The sequence below is a fragment of the Suncus etruscus genome, chromosome 20 (assembly GCF_024139225.1).
Source record: "Suncus etruscus isolate mSunEtr1 chromosome 20, mSunEtr1.pri.cur, whole genome shotgun sequence".
NCBI lineage: Eukaryota > Metazoa > Chordata > Mammalia > Eulipotyphla > Soricidae > Suncus > Suncus etruscus.
The window spans coordinates 27455338-27478503 of record NC_064867.1 but is presented as its reverse complement, the minus strand read 5'-3'; the positions used below and the strand labels follow the sequence as shown (position 1 = coordinate 27478503).

At 41.8% G+C, this 23166-nt stretch overlaps 2 protein-coding genes across 2 annotated transcripts in view; one reads left to right on the top strand and one right to left on the bottom strand.

The window, feature by feature from the left end:
* The window catches only part of ACAD11 (acyl-CoA dehydrogenase family member 11), a 72502-nt gene that overhangs the window by 40698 nt on the left and 8638 nt on the right, over positions 1-23166 (top strand). The window contains exons 14-17 of the mRNA XM_049766503.1: positions 17479-17545; positions 18113-18198; positions 20903-20974; positions 22471-22625. Coding sequence (XP_049622460.1) covers positions 17479-17545; positions 18113-18198; positions 20903-20974; positions 22471-22625 — 380 coding nt within the window. The remainder of the gene's footprint in view (positions 1-17478; positions 17546-18112; positions 18199-20902; positions 20975-22470; positions 22626-23166) is intronic.
* Positions 211-4645, bottom strand: ACKR4 (atypical chemokine receptor 4). The gene is made up of 2 exons (XM_049766539.1): positions 4524-4645; positions 211-1281 (listed from the first exon to the last, which is right to left on the bottom strand). Exon 2 carries the CDS (start codon positions 1270-1272, stop codon positions 220-222), a length of 1053 nt encoding a protein of 350 aa, XP_049622496.1. The 5' UTR covers positions 1273-1281; positions 4524-4645; the 3' UTR covers positions 211-219.

Sequence of the window (23166 nt, the reverse complement as noted above, 5' to 3'; positions counted from 1 at the left end):
GGCACACATCTTAGGTACTGTACTCTCTCTTCAGCTCCATGTTTTATACAGTCATAATTTCATTGCCTGCTCTTGACGTCCACCCATATTCCCCCTTTAACGCCTCCTTTGTGATAAGTTGCAATCCCTGTGTTGGAAGTTTGAGTTTCAGGATAATGCAGATGTTCTTTCAGAGAGAACATCTCTGAAAGATGAAGTGGAGACAGAGCAGTATGGCAATTAAATACTCAAGGTACTGGTGGGCTCAGTTGGATTTTCAGAATCGAAAGGAATCTCCTCCACATTGGGCCTCTGCTGTCTCCAGGACCCATATTTCTTGACCACTTTCATGATGTAGTTCTTAAAAGAGGCCCCCATGAAGACATACAGGATGGGGTTGAGGCAGCTGTGGAACAGAGCCACGCTCTCAGTCACCTGGATGGCCATGTCCAGGCGCTTGCTAGTGTCACAGTCCGTGACCAGGGCATAGAGGACATCGATGGCCTGGCAGAACTTGACGATGTTATAAGGCAGCTGAGTGACGAGGAAAACAATCACCACCGCCAGAATAACTTTGAGGGGTCGAGATTTCTTAATGTTGGGGGTCCTGAGCAGCATGCGGCCTGTGATAAAGTAGCACAGGGCCATAATCAGGAAGGGCACCAAGAAACCAATGCAGATCTCCAGAATCTGGATGGATGCCTTCACCCACATCCCCAGGTGGTAGGGCAAGACAGGCACACACCTGTCCTTGTGGTTGACAGTGTAAAAGACCAGCTGCGGGATACTCAGCAAGATGGCAGCTGTCCAGACGCAGGCACTGATGAGCCAGCCTGTTTTCCCCACGCCCACTGGGCTTGGGACTCGGGTGACTGCCAAGTACCTGTCTATGCTGATACAAGCCAGGAACTGCATGCCAGAGACAAAGTTGATGGTGTACAAGGCTGAAGTGACTTTGCACATGGTTTTCCCTAAGACCCATCCATGAGCCACGTTCACGGCCCAGAAAGGAAGCGTGAAGAGGAGGAGCAGGTCTGCCACAGCCAAGTTCAAAATGTACATGTCAGTCTTGGTTTTCTGTTTCTTGTAAAAGGCGTAGATGGCCACCACCACGGAATTGCCTGCCAGCCCCACGATGAATGTGATGGCAAAGAAGGTGGGCAGGAAGATTCTGGCAAAATTGCGCACCTCCTCCTTGATGCAGATCAGTTCATACTGGCTGTAGTCATGCGTCATGTTCAGCTCATTCTCCTCATAATCGTAGTCAGCCGACTCATTGTGTTCCAAAGCCATGGCTCAGATCTAATTGACAAAAGTACCCAGAAGAGTCACTTTATTATTGTTTCAAAGTGAACACTTTTCTTGTTTTGGTTTTGTATTGTTTCTTGGGCCACACCCAGTGGTGCTCAGGGGTTACTTCTGGCTCTCATCAGAATTTACTCCTAGAAGGTTTAGGGAACCAAAGAGATGTTGGGGATTGAATCCAGATTGGCTATGTGCAAGGCAAATGCCCTACCTGCTGTGTTTTCACTCTGGCCTCAGAAAGAAACACTTTTTGTTAATTTGCTTTGGGCCTGCACCCAGAGATACTTAGGGCTTACTTATGGCTCTCTGCTCAGGGATCACTCCTGGCTAGGCTCAGGGAACCAAACGGAGTGTCAAAGATTGTGTGCAAAGCAAATACCTTGCTTGTTGTACTATCGCTCTGGCTCATCAAAGGGAACACTTTTTGAAATCTAGTACATGTTTAATTCTTTTACTAGAGAATAGATAGTTGCTTTGATATAGGAGAGCCAAAATCTGCACTTCTAAACTCACTCATGGAGGCCATATGAATTCTGTCCCCATTTTGAGCTTTTCCTGCTTCAGTTTTCACAAATCCATGTGCTGACGTGGAGATTTACATAGGAAAGAAAAATTAAAATCCTGAGGACCTGGGAACAGCTCAGAGGGCTGGAGTACTTTGCATGTGGGAGCCCTGACCTTTAAATGATCTTCAGGCCCCATGATTCCAAGCACCACTGGGTGCAATTCTTCCCCCCCAAGTTAGGAGAACCCATAGATTATTTATGAGTTGCTCTTCATGGTGTTTGGGGGGCCATGCAGTGTCAGGATTTGAACCTGTGCTCTTGTAGGCAAAACACACTAGCCATTTGAGCTATCTCCCCAACATTAAAAATTTTAATATGAGGACTTAGATCTCAATTACAAAGGATTAGAACATCTTTTAATCACCAAATATCATTTTGGTTCTAGGTGGTACATTGACAATAAAGATTAAGATACATTATTAAAAATAATTTATTTTCTATGCTAAGTTGATTATAAATGTATGGTCAGTGCAGTTAAATAAATCAATCAGCAATTATACTCTCTTCCACCAGTTGGCATTGACAAAACAAAGTCTCCTGGTGTGAACCTTCCGCCCAAACCCATGACTGCCTACTATCTCTGTGCTTCTTCCCTACTCAACTAAGTTAGGCCATCATCAAATCCCTATATGCTTCATCCCTGATTTACCATCAGTCCCTAAAATCTGGTTTAACCTTCCACGTAAGTTCCAAATCTCTGTATGTGTGTGTGCATATGTCTTAGTGTGTGTATGTATATGAGCATGTGTGTTTGTGTGTGTGAGTAAAGATATAAGATATGTGTGTGTGTGTGTGTTTAGTCATACTCAGTGATACTAACATGATACTAACAGCTACTTCTGGCTCTGTACTTGGGAGTTGCTGTCAGAGATACTTAGGGCTCATACCCAGTGCTACTTTAGGGGACACTGTGGTGCTGGGGAAGGACCTGAGGCCCCCTGCTTACAAAGCACGTGCTCAGCCCACTGAGTTCACTATTCATATTCTTTTTAAATCTATTTTCTTTGGCCCCACAATTCTACCATCATTGCTCCTTACCTGCCTTCCTTCTCAATTCTTATCATCCTTGTCAAAAACTCAGTCCTCACCTCATTGTCACCAGAAAGACCCATTTCTGCCTGGAAGAGAACTCACTAAACTCCTTCCCAGATTCCTGCAACCTCTCCCAGAAACACACCTCACACCACATGTAGGAATGGACTCACCAGCACGTTGCTGGCATGTAGCAAATTGCAGTTCACATCTGTACCTTCCTCGCTCTGTTCTTTTATCTGACAGCCTTGTTCCCACCCTGCCCTGAAAGAGTGGGCCTCTCCTGCACCCATAGTTATCTATACAGCTCATAGGACAAACCCTTGATTTTCCAACTATCTTTCCCTCTTACATTCCCTATCGTGTATGAAGCCGATGTTTTGCATTGATTTCTTAGACTGCCCACCACAGTGCTCAATATGTATTTGCCAAACTAAAGGTTTGCCAGCCATGGCTTTAGAATGGATAGATGAGGTGTCAGGGATCTCTCATTTCACTGAAAGTTATTTTACTCCATCATAAGGAAGTAAGCTTGATCATAGTCCAAACACATAAATGCATAAGTGCATTTAACTGACTTCCCATGTTAGGCTGGTGCTGGGTTTTGTCTTGTTTTTCCCTTTGCTTTCTTTCTCCCTTGGAATATTTCATCCTCAGAAGGGTTTCAGCAGCCTTATAGAATCTTTCATAAGAATGATGGCTACACTTATGGTTTACTTTTCAAAGAGTATTCTTACAGAGCTAGGGAGAGCGCTCAGAGGGCTGAAGAACATGCTTTGTCATTCCATCTAGCACTGCCTAGAGTTCGCCCTCCAAAAAAAAAAAAGCATATTTAGACTTGTTCACTTCTTTGAAATGATTAAGCAAAGAAGGACACCCTAGAAAGGGCAGCTATCACACGGAAGAATTGCTTATAGAGTGTCAAACTAGTTGCCCAAAGCTCTTTTACAGGACAGTTTCCACACATTCTGCTGTTAGCAGATAAGCTCCAAGTGGGAAGATATCTTTGATTTCCCTTTTCTTTAGCACTAATGATTAACACAATTTGAACTTTGATCTTCCCTTCTTTTTTTTACTACAATTGGCTGGAATCTGATAAGGCATAATTTGACTCAGTGATATAAGACATTCAGGAGGGCTTTATTTAATTTTAATTTTTTAAAAGAGGTTTTTTTAAAATTAAAAATTCCAAAGAACTCATTTCTAAACATGAGTAAAGAAAAGCAATGCAGATTGCAGAAAAGACCAGACCCTTGCAGCATATACACATCAAAATGCTTTTATGTGAATTCCAAAAACAGGAAAATGAGTGCTTGTAAAAGCCTACCCCGCCAATATAGAATATTAAATCTGTTTTCTTATTACTGAATCTCCAATATTGAATCTATTTTCTTATTAACCAATCTTTATAGGCAAGCAATGGTATTAAAAATAGTTCCTCAGTTTATATTCAGATATTTAAGATTAAAGCAATACTGCTGTTTTCAAGAAGCTCTTGTATGCACATGGAAATATTCAAATTTTTTAGGAATCCAGATTCTAGGACAAGAAATATAGATGCAGTCTTTGGACTTAAATGTAAAATCATTTTCAAGTCAGAGAGCGAAAAGAAAGTAAAACAAACAAAGCCCCCAAACCAACCTGTTTCTATAGGCAGAGAGGAACGTCTTGAGTGAAGAAGTCAGTCCAACAACCTAACTCAGGCGACTTTTGTTTTCGTTTTATACCCCGCCTGTCTGGCACCCGAGAGGTCTTTCCTGAAATCCTCTTCTTGCATGCTTTGCTCCTTTGTTCCATGTCTCACCATCCTGTGAGGTCAAAGCCAAATTCTGAAGTGTCCTAGGAAACGAACTTGGAAGGCTTCCCTCTCACTTCCCAAATCGCAGACCTTTAAAAATTTGCACTTAGCTGAAGGGAAGCAGAAAGCACTGGGCAGCTGCCAGACCACAGAAATCCCTGTAGGAACTGCCCTGAATAGCAGCAGCATCTAAAGAAATGTGTAGTTTTTTTGGCTTGTTTATTCGTTTTGTCTAGGAGAGAAAATGACAGTGATCAAAACACAGAATATTCTTTCTTGGAAAATTCAATGAGTCAAGATGAACTTCTGAATAATCCTTCGGCAGAGCTTAGATCTTAATTTTTTTTTTAATGTTACATCATTTTGTAGTTTAAATCAACCTCTTCTGACTTGCCCTCATCCTTTTTTTTCCTCTCTGAGAACAGTAAACGTCTTTTCCAATGTTCCTGCCTTCCTGAAACTTTTTTACTACAAATATAAAGCTTCAAACAGGGTATATTTACCACACTTCACAAATTATAGCTTGAAAAGGAAGGGACATATATGCAAGTTATCCCTCACATTTGCATAACGGTTCTTGGTTATTTTCTCTCACCTGATCAGACTGTTTTCCACCTGCAGAAGTTTATTTTACCCCCAGCCAGTTCTCCTTAGAGTCAGGTTCTCACTGTCTCCCAACACACAGGAGAGGATCTAGGCAGTGCAGCTCATAGTGGGTGATAACACCCTCTCGTATATACCCTCAGGTATAATTCAGGGATGCTTCTTGTTTGTCCCCTTAAACAGGATAGGTTTCCAGAGGGCACTGACTGATTTCGATCCTGAAGAAGGAGCAATAGCCAAGTAAGTTCGCCTAGATCTTTGCCAAATAAAGATCTGCCTAGATCCTGGCTCTTTTTGTTTGTTGGTTTGCTTTTGGACCATGCCTGGCAGAGCTCAGGGATAGGTCCTGTCAGTGCCTGAGGGGATGATGTGCAGTGCTAGGGATCGAGCCAGGGTCAGCCGTGAGCTAGATAAGCAATTTAACCCCTGTATTCACTTCAGCTCAATCCTAGTTTTTTTGTGTGTGCAGTTTTTTGTTTTTGTTTTTGTTTTTGTTTTGAGCCCACACCTGCCCATGTTGAGGTGTTACCTCTAGCTCTGCACTCAGGAATCACTTTTGATGGTGTTTGGGGCATCATATAGGATGCTGGGATCCAGTCCTAGCTAGCTTTGTGCCTAGCTAGCTTTGTGCCTTATTCATTGTACCATTGTTCTGACCACCCAATCCTAATTTTTTAAACTGGGGCACCAAATGACTCAGGTCTGATCCTTGTATTCCATATGGTGTCTCCAGCCTGCAGGAGTAATTCCTGAGCACTGATGCGTGTGACCCTGATTCCCAAAAAGGGGGACCTGGATGGGTGGCATTTTCCTTTTACCCTGTGACAGATATCCCTGGATGAGCACTTCCAAGCCAAGAGCTTCATCAGCTCTCCTCAACCCAACCACTGAAACTGCCACCTCCGCTTCTTGCCACGACCGCTTACTCTTCTGCTGCCTCTGGAAGATGCTGCTCTGAACATGCATCGTGGTCAGATGAGCTTTTCTTTCTCCTCCCTCTGACCTCTGGGTCTTTCTGGTTTTACTAATATCAGAGCAGGAAGCACTGATAAGGATCCCAGAACCAGAAACAAAGTGGCCTTCAAGATCCCACAGATCTGCCCAGCCAGTTTGGAAGCTCTGACTTTATAAGCAACCCCCGCCTCTTGGCTTGCTTGTTTGGCCACACCAGCCTCCTTGCTGCTCTGGAATGTCCTGGCATCTTCCTCTGTGGGACTTTGGGAGTGAGAGTCTCTCCTATCTGTCCGGAATGTGCTTCCTCTGAATATTTGCAAAACTCATTTCCTCCTTTCTTCCTTTCCTTACTCAGATCATCTCTCACTACTCTCTTGCTGATACCTTTCATTTGCCCACATTTCAGTGTCCCTTTTTCACAGCACCTACTGTGCTCTAGGATATAATTCATGTTATATTTCCTGTCTGTTGTCTCTGATCTGTATTAGAATACTAGCAGCAACTAGCTTGGACTTTGCTTAGTTCACCGGCAGACTCCAAGTGCCTTGAATAATGCCTGGCACATAGTAGGTGCTTAATAAGTATTTTGCATGAATAAATTAACTTACTTTTCCTTTGGATTATTCCCCTCAGTGCCCTGCATCCTTAATGACTAAAGGTTTCTCCTTGCAGCTTTCATAATTAGCATGGACTTAAACTCTTCATTACAGATGTGTGATAAATCTTACACAGAGCTGACATCTGGACCAATGCACATTTGGGATGTCTAGAACTTACTTTCTTAAACTGTGGGCCACAGCCCCATATAGGTCATGTAACTTTCACACTTTCTATATTAAAAGAAATTTATTTATCATGTATTATCAACAGACATCTGATTTGTAAGGAGTGGAGCTGGAATACATGACTTGCATTTGGGAGCCCCGGCTTCGATCTTAGAGGCGCAGTCCTGGAGTACTGAGCCATGGGTAGTCTTTGAGCACTTCCAAAGGTGCCCCAAAATAAAATTTGATTTGTTTATTTATTTTATACCTGTAGATACCTGAATTTATGTAAAAAATTCTCAAGTGAAAAGGGTTCATGGGTAGAAAAAGTTTAAGAAGCCCTTAATTTTTTTTTTTGTTTGTTTTTGGGCCACACCCTGTGACGCTCAGGGGTTACTCCTGGCTATGCGCTCAGAAGTTGCTCCTGGCTTCTTGGGGGACCATATGGGACGCCGGGGGATCGAACCACGGTCCGTCCTAGGCTAGCGCAGGCAAGGCAGGCACCTTACCTCCAGCGCCACCGCCCGGCCCAGCCCTTAATTTTTTTGTTCTACTTTTGCTCTCTAGCTCCAATTCAGGGTTCTGATTTGTTATTAACTTTAACATTCCTTAATTCAGGAAGCCTTCCTGAACCCCTTAGGTTAGATTGGATTTACCTGTTCTTTATTCTTTTAGTACAATCAGTTCCCAATACTGATTTTTCTTTTTGTTTATTTGTTTGGTTTTGGCCACATCCAGCGGTACTCAGGGTTTACTCCTGGACCTACACTCAGGAATTACTCCTAGTAATACTTAGGGAAACAAGATAGGAAGTTGAGGATCAAACCTGGTTTGGCTGCAACCATAGTGAGCCCTGTTTGCTATTTCACTAGCCACTACTCCTGATACGATGTAATCTTGTAATCTTGTATTATAATCTTGTATCTGCTCCATCTTCAACATTTAGTTTTGTGCATTACTCTCAGTGCTAGCTTATTTAATGTATGGTCATTAACTACTGAAATAAATAAATTAACCAGCGTTTAGTCAGCTAGTCAGTTAGTGTTTAAGCAGTGTCCAGTATCCTTCACCAACTTTTTGTTTTGTTTTTGTTTTTGTCTTTGGTGCTCAGGGGCTACTCTTGGCTCTGAACTCAGGAATTACTCCTGGCAGAATCAACAATCATGTAGGATGCTGGGGGTTGTTGAACCTGGGCCAGCTGTGTGCAAGGCAAGCCCCCTACTCACTGTATTGTCTCTCTCCACAAACTTTTAAATTGAATAATTTGAACAATTGAATAATGGTGCTAGAATTTTAAAAATAGATCTTCACTGTTAGACTATTTCTACCTTATATAGCTAATCTCTTATTCACCTATTATTCCATGATGCCATTTCTTTTAGAATATTGATATTTGAAAATATATTTTATGTTTCTGTTTCTTTGGGAGGGGGTTGGCCACACCTGGCAGTGCTCAGGACTTAATCCTAGCTCTAAGCTCAGGAATCACATCCGGAGTGATACTGGGGATCATATTGAAAGCTAGGGATCAGTTCAGTGTTGGCCACATGCAAGGCAAGTGCCCTACCCACTGGACTATTGCTCTGGCCTCTAAAATATATTCTGTTTCAAATAGATATTGTCCTTCGTTTTACACCCTTCCCCTAACACATAAGCTTTCTTGCCAATAAAATTTTCCTTTTGTAAAACGGTTTCAGTGTCATGATGTTTACATCCTTTTGCTGATTCAAGCATGTCTGGCCCTTGGAGTTTAAAGGATTTCAGAATAAAGCTGTTTTTCAGGTTATGATACACAGTGAGTCACATCAGTGTGTGCAACCTAAAGAGGGACAAAAGGGCTGACCTCAGTTTCAATAACTCTGCTCTTGGCTTCACTATGTACAATTTCAGTTTCCAGTAATCACCTGTGGTCTGAAAGTGTGTACAATAAGAGCCTTTAAGAGAGATCACACATACATATTTTATTACTGTACAGTGTCATCCTTATTCTAATTAAGTATTAGTTATTAGTGTTACTCTCTTACTGTGCTAAAATTATAGTTAAACACTGTTGGAGCTAGAGCTAGCTAGAGTACAGCTACCAACCCAGGTTTGATCCCCAGCATCCTATATGGTTTCCCATGCACAAGAATGATTCCTAAGCACAGAGCTAGGAGTAATCTTGGAGCTCCACTGGTTTGCGACCCCTCCAAAATCAAACAAACAAAAATTATTGTTGTTTTTATACATGAAAAAATATGAATTGAGAGGAGAGGTAGTATAGGTGGTGAGTGATGCTGTGGACCCCAGTTTAATCTCTGGCACCACAAATGCTTTCCTGAGCATTGTTAGTGGTCACTGTTGAGCCCAGAGCCAGGAATGAGCTATCAGAGGGTTTAAGCATCCACTGGGAATCCTAGAACATATTCCTCCCCAGATAAGAGGAGACAACTGTGTTTCCTCTTCTCTAAATTGAACCAGAGGAGCTGATGTTGGCAGGAATGATTTGGCAAGATTTGAAAAGGATTTTCTTTTCTTCAACGTATAGGCTACTTTGACTACCATCGACTACTTTTCCAAGTACTTGATGTTTCCTTATTGTCTTCATTTCTGGTACCTTTTGTACTAGTTAAGTTCCCAAGAACTAGGTCTTCTTGCCTCCAACCATCCATTCACTTTTACCTGTCTTGACACAGGTAAATGTGGCCCATAACTCATGAATTTCTTCTCACCGTGACTCATCCTTCCTCTTTTTTTTGGGGGGGGGGGGCGTGTCACACCCGGCAGCGGTCAAGGGCCACTCCTGGCTCTACATTCAGAAATTGCTCCTGGCAGGCTCAGGGGACCATATGGGATGCCGGGATTTGAACTACCGTCCTTCTGCATGCAAAGTAAATGCCCTACCTCCATGCTGTCTCCCCGGCCCCTCATCCTTCAGCTTGTGCTGCCATTTTACTCAGAAATGTAGATATGTGATGCCGCTATTCGAACTACTGTCCTTCTGCATGCAAAGCAAATGCCCTACCTCCATGCTGTCTCTCCGGCCCCTCATCCTTCCTCTTTTTTTTTTTTTTTTGTTTTTTGTTTTTTGGGCCACACCCGGCGGTGCTCAGGGGATACTCCTGGCTGTCTGCTTGCTCAGAAATAGCTCCTAGCAGGCACAGGGGACCATATGGGACACCGGGATTCGAACCAACCACCTTTGGTCCTGGATTGGCTGCTTGCAAGGCAAACACCGTTGTGCTATCTCTCCGGACCCCTCATCCTTCCTCTTGTGCTGCCATTTTACTCATAAATGTACAGAACATTGGATAATCTCATGATTTCTCTTCACTGAACATTGGATAATCTCATGATTTCTCTTCACTGTTCATATAACCTCTTGAATTTAGATGTATGTGAGTTTTGTTTGTTTGTTTTGAAAAAGCTAGAGGATTAGGAAGTACAGTGGATAAGACATTTTTCTTGCAGATGGCCAAACCAGGCTTGATTCCAAGCATCTCAGATGACCCCCTGAATGCCCCCAGGAGTAATTCCTGAATGCAGAGTCAGGAGTAACCCCTGAGCATTGCTAGGCATGACCCCCAAACTCAAATAAATAATTATCAGCATTATTGCTAATATCAGTCATAATAAATAAACTTACTTTATTTCAAACCCACTGTAAAAATTTTAGTAGCTAGAGGATATTTTATTGTTTACATTACCTTAATTTGACATACTGTTCAACTATTGTAGGCTGCTTTGGTGTTTTGCTATGACAAATTAGATTAGAAAGAGCAGCTTTGTACATTGTGTAAAAATAAACTTAATCTAATCTAATCTTAACTGGGACTATACTGTATATAACCCCCTGTTTTCATATGCAAAGATAGCATTATTACTATTCACACAAAAGAATAATCCTAGAGTTCCTTCATGTAAATGTACTGGAAGTTTTCTTTGTTTCTAAAGGCTCTATTATTTAAATGTATTTAAATGTCAACACTTAATGGAGATTGGGTTGTGTCCAGTTCTTTACAAAATTCAACACTATTGCAATGAATAGTCTTGGACAGCTGTTATTTCATTCACAAACAGTTTTTTCTGTGTGGAGAAATTTCAGAAGTTTGGTTGATATAAAACAGAGTGGGGCTGGAGCGATAGCAACAGGGCATTGTCTTTGCATGCGACTGACGTAGGTTCGATCCCTGGCATCCCATATGGTCCCCTGAGCCTGCCAGGAGTGATTTCTGAGTGAAGAGCCAGGAATAACTGTGGGATAATAATAATAATAATAATAATAATAATAGAAATAATAATAAACCACCAGGGTGCCCCCAAAACCAAACCAAAACAACAGCAGCAGCAACAGCAAAAGATGTAACAGTAAATAAATATTTGATTTCAGGAGAGGTAGAATATGTGGTGAGTGATGCTGTGGACCCCAGTTTGATTTCTGGCACCACAAGTGCTTTCCTGAGCATTGTTAGTGGTCACTCTTGAGCCCAGAGTCAGGAATGAGCTACTGAGCACCATCAGGCATGGCCCCAAAACAAAAATGTGGGGTCCACACTTGAAAGTGCTGAAACTCAGGGAACAGGAGGGATAGAATTTGGGAAATTTTCATTGTGAGTGTTAGTTTATTCCAATTGCAGCTAAGTGTTAGTATTAAAAGACAAAATATGCTTAAGTACTTCCTCTCAGAAACTCGATGCTGATAAAAATTAATCTGCAACTTTGTGAATGTCTAAATTTACTTCATATTATGTACCATTTGTACCATTTTCTTTACTATTATTATAGACTGCATCATCACCCAAGAGTCAGGTCTTTCTCATTTCTTTATTTGTTCAAAATGATTTAGTTTGATGACTATATGGTTGTTAGAGCCTTACAAATTAGGTAAAGCTGAAATGATAGTGCAGCAGGTAAGGCACATGGTTGCCTTGCACATGGTTGACCGGGGTTCAATCTCTGTCATCCCGCTTGGTCCCCCAAGTACTACCAGGAGTAATTCTTGAGTGCAGAGACAGGAGTAACCTCTAAGCACCTCTGGGTGTGGAGATATTAGGCAAATATCAGGAAGATGACAATTTTTGTCTAGTTATTGCTAGCACTAGAACAGTCCTGAAATGCTTCAACCTGGATTAAGAACACATCTCTTTCATCTCTGCCATGAGTCTTTATTCACTAAGATCTGAAGGTGGGGAATTCTTACAGCTACAGACATGTTGACTTATTCCTGAAGGCCTGGAATCTGACAGATATATTTGTTTTCCAGACTATTCAGATTTCCTCTCATATATTTTATTTGTGACATTTGGTATCCTGTTTATTAGCTAAAATAATAAAAAATAAAAGTAAAAAAAATCTCTTTAGTAGGACATTTCAGCCACTGTACCTGCCAAATTCTACTTTGGGCTAAGATGAGATGATCCATCTGTAGGGAATTTTTCCAATTTTCTGAAACACCAAGGTTAAATAAATACATCTCAGAATTGATAACTTGAATATTTACCCTCACTTCCTTACATAAATAACCTCAAAAAGAGAGCCAAATTATAACTTTTATCTTTTTAAGAGTCTGAATTTTTTTTCCGTATTAGACTGAGCAAGCAGAATCAAATAATTACTTACCTTGCTTCTTGAGTTTTAGAAACACTTACCTGATATCTGAAATCTTTGGGCACACTTAAACAAAGCAGTGAAAATAATTTGTGATAGAACAAGGCAAGAAATGCTATTGGGAAATTAGAGGAAAGTTTATTTTCTTAATGTTAGAAAAAGAAAGCTTTTAAAGAAAGTTAAGGGGATTGTAGAAAAAATTAAATGTTGAAGGATTTGGCTTATGGTTACCCAGGATACAATCCGTGGAATCTTACGATATTTATCCAGAGTGTTCTTTATTTCCAGGATGGAAAGAATTTAGGAAAAAAAAAAAAAGAAAAGGATCTTAGATAAAAATAAAATCTCTGGCATGCCAAAAGATTTTTCAGAAGTAAGCCCACCAAGGAGAGGACATTTTTCTATGGAACAAAGAACCTAAGCCATTCTAGGCTGGGGACTTCTAGGAATTGTTCCAGACTTCTGGGAAAAAGACAAATAAACACCCTGCTGAAATATGAAAAGATATGAGATCTTAAAAAAATCAACAGAATTCCTTAGTACTTACTATCACCTAAACAAATCAGGATGAACTCTTTTAGAAAATAAACAATGATATACAATTTGAAAACGAAGAATGAAATTATTTGGGAATTTGGACATGGTTCATTATTAATTGAACCAAGTACTCTCACCATCAATAGAACATATAATTAATACCTAGGGCCAGAGAAAGAGCACCACAGACCTAGAGGGCATGTTTTGTGTGCAGGAGGCCTCGGTTTGATCCCTAGGACCACATGGTTCTCTTGATTGTTGCCAGGAGTGATTTCCAAGCACTGAGCCAGGAATAGGCCCAAGAAAACAGATTGTCACTCAGAAGCAAAAGACAAACACAATATAACATTTAAATGATTTTCCTGGGCCAGAGAGATAGCACAGCAGTAGGGCGTTTGCCTTGCATGCAGCAGACCTGGGACAGACCTAGGTTTGATTCCTACATCCCATCTGGTCCCCTGAGCCTGCTAGGAGTGATTACTGAGTGCAGAGTCAGAAGTAACCCCTGAGCACCGCTGGGTGTGACCCAAAAAACAGAAAAATAAATAGTAAAATGATTTCCCTTCCATTCCCTTTGTTGTTGCTCTGCCTTCATGCTTGGTTGTGGTGCTTGCATTTGTGACTGTGGAATGCAAGAGAACAAAAATTAATTTTGCTCACTCACACCTCGCTGAGTGCCAGATATCACCCACTCTGCTGCAACACCAGGGGTTTTCAGATGGAAGCGCTGCTAGAACCATGCTTGATGATGTGAGGAGCACCAGGAATGAAATTCGAGACCTAGTTTGCAAGGCAGGTGCCTTCAGCCACTAAGCCAACTCCTGGGTTCCTATCCCTAAAACTGTTAAAGATTAATTTGAAGTACAGATCTGCCTTGATTGAGGAAAGAGTTGACTCAATAAAGTCATCATTATAGTTGAAAATGTCTGGAAATAAAAATGCATTTATCTTGGGGCCAGAGTGATTGCTCAGCGATAGGGCTTTTGCCAACACCAACAGACCTCGGTTTGATTCCCAGCATCTCCTATGATTCCCCAAGCCTGCCAGGGGCGATTTCTGAGCACAGAGCCAGAAGTAATCCCTGAGCGCTGCTGAGTGTGATGTGAAAACAACAACAACAACAACAAAATGTATTTACTCCACCTAACCCACCAAACATCAACCCACCTTAACCATGTTCAGATACTGACATTAGCCTCCACTTGGACAATAAAATAACACAAAGCCTATCCTGATTTTTTGATTGTTTGTTTGTTTGTTTTTGTTGGAGGTCACTCAAAGTGGTATGTGTAGGTTGTTCCTAGTGGTGTTTGGGGACCCTGCAGTGCCTGGGGAAAAAAAAAAAAAGACAAAAACATGTGCCTCAAGTCTTTGTTTTCTCTCTTCCTGAGCCTCTACCTAGTTCATTTTATAACCAAGCACTGAGTATCTCATGTTTCTTGAGCAGTGTGGGGAAATATTCTAAAAAGCATAGTTGTCATTTTTGGAATATAAGAAAAACAAAATAGTATGGTAGTAACACCCAGAAACAATAGAGACAAAAGTCAGGATATCCAACCCAGAACATAAAATTCTCCACAAAGAGTGGTGAGTGTAGTTAGAGTAGAGAAGGGTCTACTAGAACTATGATAGTTGGAACTGATTGCTCTGGACAAGAACATGGCACTGAAAGTGAAGAAACTAATAGGCAAGGCACTCCTCCAACAGTAGTGCAAATCACACTGTCAAAAAGGGAAGAGAGAGAGAGAAAGAGAGAGAAATAATTTGCCTGCCCTAGAGCAAGGCAAAGGTGAGGGGTAGAGAGTGAGAGGAAAATGGTGGGAGACATAGGTTATGGAAAGGGTGCAAGAATGGTGAAGAATGGTGTCCATTGTATGGCTGAAACTCAACAATGAACAATTCTCTAACACAGTGCTTAAATAAAGTTTAAAAATAATAAAGGGTAGGAGTTGTTCTTGATCTAACAGTTTGCTGAATGCCTCAGCTCCAGTCTCCGCCAGCATCTTTGGCTGTTCCATAGATCTGTATGTACATATATTTATATATACTTATAGATATATAGATACATATAAAACCTGGCAAAAGAGCAACATGGGAAGGAATTTTCCTATAGAAGATATCCCTTTGAGAACAGTGTTTTTCTACTTTTGTACCATTATTGGGTTGGGAAATTTTTTAGTCAAATAATCATAAGTCAGGGCAGAGCGTGAATGGGGGGATTTTTGCTCATTTGAATGTAGTAGGTGCAGCAGCTGAAGCCAATCCAGAGAGGTCTTTTCAAATTGATTAAAAAGTAGATATGATCCAGAGAGATAGTTTTGCCTTTCATGTGACCGATCCAGATTTGATCTCTGGCAGCACATATGGTCCCCTGAGCACCACCAGATGTAAAGGAGTGATCCCTGTTTTGGGTGTGGCCCAAAACAAAACAAAGTAGATTTCATTAAATTTAAAGGAACCCAAACATATCTATTTATAAAAAAAAAAAGTGTTTGACAGAGCCAGTCTATGGGTTATTTACCCATTTGGCCAGGCGGGCAGCCGAGAGACAAACACTAACTTGGTCCCAGCAATGGCAGGCAGGGACTTTAATTCTGGAAATTTTATGCCCCCGCCCAAGGCACCTTTGACACATGCTGGAGCTGTGGCCTTGATTAGAGCCTTGGCCTTCTGTTGGCAGAGCTGAAACCCTGCATAACGTGGTGCCAGCATGTTTCCTGAACTCGGGGTGACACATATAGGCCAGTGGGCTGTGCTGGTGGCTCCCGACCTTGCCCCTGGGACTTCCATAGAGCCATGACATCTTCCCAGGACATTACCCATTCAGCCTTGGCATTGTTGCCTTGTCTTCTCCAGGTCCTTCCTATTGTGCCTTTGGCAAAGCACCAGGGGCCTCAGGAACTTGAGGTCCACCCCATTAAATCCTGTCTTTGTGATTGAGGTTTCCCGATGCCATTTCTGTGCCATTTCCAGGACTGCTGTGTTGTCCCCCTAAACAGGACAGAAAGGACTAAGTTGGGTTGAAAATAGTTGGGTTTTAATATGAGCTATTGTTTGTTTTGGCCCCACATCTTGTAGTGCTGAGGGAATACTCCCGACTTATTGCTCAGGGGTCACTTTGGTGGTAGTCAGGGACCATGGATTGTTGAGGACTGAACCTTGGCCTTTTGCATGCCGAGTTTGTGCTATGCTCCTCCCATTGAACACTCTGGCCCTAAGTCTCTTTTTATCTCTCAACTCTCTCTCTCTCTCTCTCTCTCTCTCTCTCTCTCTCTCTCTCTCTCTCTCTCTCTCAACTTAGTGCTTGAAGAAACTGGATTACTCATTTCAGACATTTTCCACAGTCTGAATTTACTGATATGAATCTTACCTGCCATGTCCTATCAGAGAGGGTGTAGGGGGCTGTTCAGAGGGGCATTTTCAATCCCGTGGGTCCCTAAATCTAGCATCTTTGTAGCATCCTTCAACAGTTTAAATTAATTCCTGATGTCTTTCATTGATTATAATTATTCTTCATGTAATTTTCTTCATATATTCTTCATGTGATTTTGGACCTCCAATACCAAGTTCCGTTGTTATGACTGCCATTAAGGGTTGAAGGGTTATACTTACCTTCCTGTGCCATGGCTCACTAGCCATGCATGTGCCTGAGATGGAACCTTGGACACCCAAAGCATATGCTTGAATAGTCATCAACTACTCATTGACTTCTCAGCTGAAATAAGATAAAAGCCTATCTGCTGGAGAATGACTTTTCAGTTCTCCATATCTAACCCTTAATACAGCTTTGAGTGGAATGTCAGCCTACTGAAACCAGTCAGGGCCTCAGAAGTGGTTAAAGATCTCATTTGACTAGCTTTATTTGCTCTATAGCATTGCTGCACTGGGCACCATCTGATTCATACATTCACTGGACTCCATGACTGGCAAACAAGTCATTTTTCAGCCCCTGGTTGAAGAATAAACGTTGCTGGGGTTGTAACAGAAAATCAGGCAGTGCAGTCTAGTATGACTGTCCTGTCTCTGTGAAGCTGCCAGGGTATAACTGGACTATTGCCACATACCCAAAGCATTGCAGCTGCTTTATAGCTTCTCTGAAATTTAACTATTTGGTGGGGGGGGGGGAGCAGCAGATATCATTGACGGAGTGCCTTCTTGGCTTTGTCTAATCATTTTTCCAATGCGATGTAAATTTTTGAACTGAGCATTGCTATTATTGCTTTTACTTAATGAATCAAATGTTCTCATATTTATTTTTTCTTTCCAAAACTAAACTTGGAATTATTAGAGCAACTAGAGAGAAGTTTCAGATGGAAAACTTCTTTTTATTTATTCTATGTTCCCTTGGTTTTAGGAGCTGGGAATCCAAACTGCAAAATTGCGATTGTTTTGGGAAGAACTAAAAACGCCTCTGCAAGCAGGTAAAAGCAAAACAAAGCAAAACATTATGACTGAGAAATCTATATAGGCTTAAGTTTTTTTTTCGGTTCCCATTTATTTATAGAATGAACACAAGCCTTACAAATCAGAATTACCATAAGAGAGATTAACTGCCACATGCTTGTATTTCATGATTATTTTGCTAAAATATATATTAAGAAACATTTCAATGATGGTTGTTATACATGTTACTGGCTTAGAAAGTGTTTCTGAATTCTCCAAATTCTTTGGACCAGATGAGAAGAACTACACAGTTTTTCAGAACTGTCTATAAGCAGATGTATAGCTTTAAGATATAGTCTTAAGATATTTAATTTAGAATTAATTTTGTATCTGCTCCCCATAAAGAGAGACCACAGACAACTTTCTTATCATGTCAAGTCATTGCAGTGGTTACTTCTGGCACATCTGCCTTGTCAGATCCATCTCTCATTTTCTATCCCTGACATCAGTCTTACAGGATGAAAATCATGACCCTTCCTATTGTCTGCTGAATTATCCCCTTCATAGACTGTTACTTACTAACATCTGTTTTTTCTTTCCAACAGACATCAACAACACACCATGGTTCTTGTTCCTCTAAACACACCTGGAGTTGAAATCATAAGGCCTTTGTCTGTTTTTGGCTACCTGGGTAGGTCCTCTACCCACACGTTCGTCCATGCATTTGCTGTCAGGAAGCTGAGAACATGCTCAGCAATGGAAGGAGCACCTAGAGTTTTGCTGTCAGAGACAAAAGAAATGTTCTTTTTTTTTTAAATTTATTTAAACACCTTAATTAAATACATGATTGTGTTTGGGTTTCAGTCATGTAAAGAACACCACCCATCACCAGTGCAACATTCCCTGTTCTTAGAAACCCTTTTGCCCAGGCAGCTCTCTCAAAGAATCATCAGTGGAGTTTAGAGCACATAAGAAAAAGAAAAATGCAGTCTTCTACCCTGTTTTGTTTCCCCTGGGCAGAGAAACTCTGGTAGTTTTCTTTTTGTCCTCCAGGTGAATGGATTCATGAAAAAGAAAATAGATCTAAATGATCCATAGTAAAATTTGTTTTTTACTCCATGGTTAGCTTGCTTAACTCCTGAATGGAGTTCTTCATAAGCAATGGGGGTTTTGTTGGCTTATTTGTTAGTTTGTGGGCCATACTCAGCAGGCACAGGGGACTCTCCTGGCTCAGTGCACCTGGTGGTACTGTGGAGGGTAGGGAGACTATGTGACAGCAGGGATCAAACCCAGACATCTAGCGTGTAAAGTGTGTTCCAACCTGCCAAGCTATCTCTCCAGTCTTAAGCAATGAGTTTTGATCATCTGAATGCTGACATTTTCTATTTTCTCTCCTTGCATGGAATTCCTGAGAAGCAGGGTGACATCAGCTGTTCAAGTTCCTTGTTTATTTGTTTCTTGAGTCATTCTCACAGCAAGTACTAGAGCACTAAGTCTCAGGTTTAGGCATGAAGAACATGTTAATAAAGGCTATCTATATAGGCCTTCTGGGCTTTCTGACTGAGAGAAAAGGAGCCAAGAGTTGCAAATACGGACATAAATGAATGCTACACCCTGCTAGGGTGTGTACCACACACCCTTGTACACACCCTAGTACTACTTTGTAGTACAAGCTAGGGAAGTTTCTTGAACTTCAGGTTCTATGGAGACTCTGGCTTTCTCTTTATTGTTGAGTATGGCCCTGTGCAGGAGGCAATCAAAGACTTCCTGAACAGAACAGCTGAAGAGCAGAAAAGTGGCCCATTCATTGGCCAGTTGGGGATGAAAAGCTCACTGACCCAGACTGCCCACTGGCATCTGAGGAGATACAGAGCAGAAGTGAAAGACATAAAAGTGGGTTTATATCCTCAGGGATATGTGTCCTCCCCTCAGAGTGACATTGGGAACAGATTTACTAGCACCTCCACAAGTCCCCATGCCAGAGGCCAAAAGAAACAGTCCAGGGCAAGCTGAGTTTTCATGTCTGTTTTGACAGGAAAGGGCTGGGGAGTCAGCAGAAGATTATCTCCAGAATTCTTGGCACTCTTGACAGAGATAAGCAGCATGTAAAGACTAAAGTTCAAAGTTTCCAGCCAAATGCCACCCTTTCCAAGAGGCAGGCAGAGTGAGAGTGTGAACAGGCTTAGAGGTGGTGTCAGCACCCCTGACCATGGCAGGTCTCATGCTGACCGGCTTTCTCTCCCAGCAGGCCCTTATTAGGGAAGGTTTCTGCAGCCATGAAATGAGAAATCTGAAATATATTACTCTATTTCCATTTTGCTTTTGTGTTTAAGGCCACACATGGCAGTGCTTGGGGCCTACTCCTGGTTCTGTTTTGGGATTCTGTGTTTACAATGGTGCTTGAGGGGCAATATGGTGCCAGGGGTTGAACCTGGGCTTCCTTTCAGCAAAGTATGTGCTCTAGACTTTTCAGCAAAGTATGTGCTCTAGAAGTCTCTCTCCTGTTCCTGTTAACGTTTTTAAAACTTTAGGTACTTTTCTCGTTTTTGTTTTTGGTTTTGGGGCCATACCTCGCAATGCTCAGGGGTTACTTCTGGCTCTGCACTCAAGAAATTATTCCTGGTGGGCTCAGAGGACCATATAGGATGTCAGAGATCAAACCCTAGTCAGCCATGTGCAAGGTAAATGCATTCCCCAACCTTGGAAAGTTTTGTTTTTTCCAGGCAAAAATTCTTTGGGGAGAATGGTCCAAGGCAGCAGCATTAATAATGGAGTCCCGTCCCCTCACATTTTTTTGTTTTGTTTTTATGCTGCATCCAGTTATGCTCAGAGCTTACTCCTGGCTCTGTGATCAAGAATCACTCCTGGTAGATCAGGAGACCATATGTGGTACTGGGGATCAAATTCGGGTTAGTTGTCTTCAAGGCAAGTACTCTACCCACTGAACTATCTCTCTAGCTCAATCTTCCCCTTTTTTTTTTTTTTTATAGTTCTGTAACTTTAGAGAATGGTTCAGAAACCTCTAAGTAAAACTATTTCTCAACTCTACTCTAAAATATGGGGACTTTATGGGGTAGGAATGTTTGTGATATACAAGACTTTTCAATCCTATTTTCTTTTTTTTTTTGAGAAATTGTACTTCAATAAATGAATATATTTGGCTATTTTGGTATCAGCACATTTGACTCATTAACAATTTTTTTTTGAATTTTGGGGAGACCATAATCAGTGATGCTCAGAGGTTACTTCGGACTCTGTACTTAGAAATCACTCCTGGTGGTACTGAATGAACCATATGGGATGTTAGGAATGGAACTCAGTCAGCTGCATGCAAGGCAAATACCTACTCTATTATTGCGTTGGTTCCTACTAACATTTTATTTTGCTTTTTGCAGATCACTTACATGGAGGACATTTTGAAGTCCATTTTAATCAAGTGCGAGTTCCTGTCACTAATTTAATACTAGGTGAGCGAAGCTTGGAAAAAATCACTCTCCGGTGTTGGATAGTAAAATTTTTTTCAGGACTAAATGTGGGGAAGGTGTTTACCTTAATTTAGATACTTTCCTTCTCTACCTGTAAGGACAACTTTTTCTATTTTGGGGGGGATTGATTTTGGACCTCACCTGGCAGCATGCAGGAGCTATTCCTGGCTCTATGCCCAGGAGTGACGCCAGCTGAGTTTGGGGGACTACTGTATGAGGCACAGAGGAATTGAACTAGGGTCAGCTGCATGCAAGTCTTCCTCCTGTACGATCTCTCCTGCCCTATATGGTGGATTTTCTGCTGTGGAACAATAATGTTTTATTTTAAGTGTTGGGTATGGTCTTATCTGTTACATCAATAGAAAGCATCTAAATATAAACATTCTGGGGATCAAAGCTATATAGTTCATCAAATATTGTACCAACTTGTCTTAAAGAAGACAACAGTGCTTTCTAAATTTAAGCCTCAGAAACGTTAGAAGTACAAACAATCACGTGCATTGTGGGCCTGCAATGACTTTACATGTTTGCTTACTGGAAGAAGCCAAAAATCAGCCTGCACCTCAGAAGAGGGTCTCTGAGGAATGGTTCTTGTTCCCTCACCCCATTCCACTCAACATGCCTCTGACATCAGGATCCTTTCCCAACTTTTTCTCCATTTTCCTTCCTGCCACCAATTTGCTCCTCATCTAGATTTAAAATCCCTGCTGAAGAGCTGCCTGCTAAGCTTCTGAAGCAGGGGTGGCGAACACGCAGCTCTCAAGCCCCATGTGGCTCCTGGCCAAAATGAATGTGGCTCTTTGCCTCTTATCATTCTTTTGTATACTGTGACTCTTTGCCAAGTTTGGGTTTTGTTCTGCTGCTTCTGAGGAGGGACCTCTGAGGAGAGATCTCTGAGTGCGTAGTCCCGCTCCCCGGCTGCGTCATCTCATCTCCCATCCCTCGGAAACAACTGCACAGGCCAGCGAGCTGGGGGGGACCCGTGTGTCACATGTTGTGTCACATCTTGCCATTAATTTTGAGTGTGGAGGACGCAGCATACCCTCACCATCACTGCAGGATTTTTACCCTCACTCAAAATGGCAAAATGCAATATGTGTTTAATATATTATTGTTAAAATTATATGCTTTTGTGTGTGTTTGTCTGTTTTGGCAGATCTCTGTGTGATGTGGCTCTCCGACTTTCACAGTTTAAAATTTTGGCTCTTTGTGTCGAACTTGTTCGAAACCCCTGTTCTAAAGACTCAAAGCCCTTGTTGGTGGAGGAGAAACAGTTATGAAGTTGGGTGGAAATGGTTGATGATGACGGTTTGACTATAGAAATGAAAAGCCTCACTCAGGTCTTGGGAATTTTTTCACAGCTTGCTTCTTCCCAGCATAAATGCCATTTTTAGTGCGGGCAAACATGCCCCCCTAGTGGGGGTCACTAGTGAAAAGAACAGTAACCACTATCCTAACCTGTGCTTTTCACCCCACAGGTGAGGGTCGTGGATTTGAGATTGCCCAGGGCCGCCTGGGACCAGGCAGAATCCACCACTGCATGAGAGCTGTAGGTATGGCGGAGCGTGCACTGGAGATCCTGTGCCAAAGGGCAGCACAGAGAGTGGCCTTTAAGAAGAAACTGTACGAGCATGTAAGTAAAGGTGGTTTCTTCTCTGGAAGTGCCAGAGCCCATGGCTCAACACTCACCTACAGCATGACTATTGTTTCCGTTTGAAGGTGCCTTCACTGAGCCCTTGTTCTTTCTCACTGATACCTTGGAGGGTGTCTTGAGAGGGAGGGCCTTTGTCATTGATCCCCTGCCTCCTTCAACTCTCTCAGACTCATCTCACAGCAGGGCTTCCTTTTCTGTCTCTGTCTAACCTACTGTTGCCTTTTATTTTGATTTATTTCTTAAAATATTGAGGTTCTCTGGTTTACAATACTATTAATATTGGTTTGTCATTCATATAATCCCAATATCAAACCCTTCCTTCGCCATTGTGCCCACCTCTGTCTCCCAAGGACCTTAACACTCCTTTCTCTATCAACTCTCTTTCTACCCCCAATTTAGTTGTGTGGATCATTTCTCCCATTATGTTACCTCTGGACCTGTCTGTGTATCTTTAAGTGCCACACATGAGAGAGATGATCATTCTATCTCTATTCCTTCTTACTGACTCACTTTTCCGCAT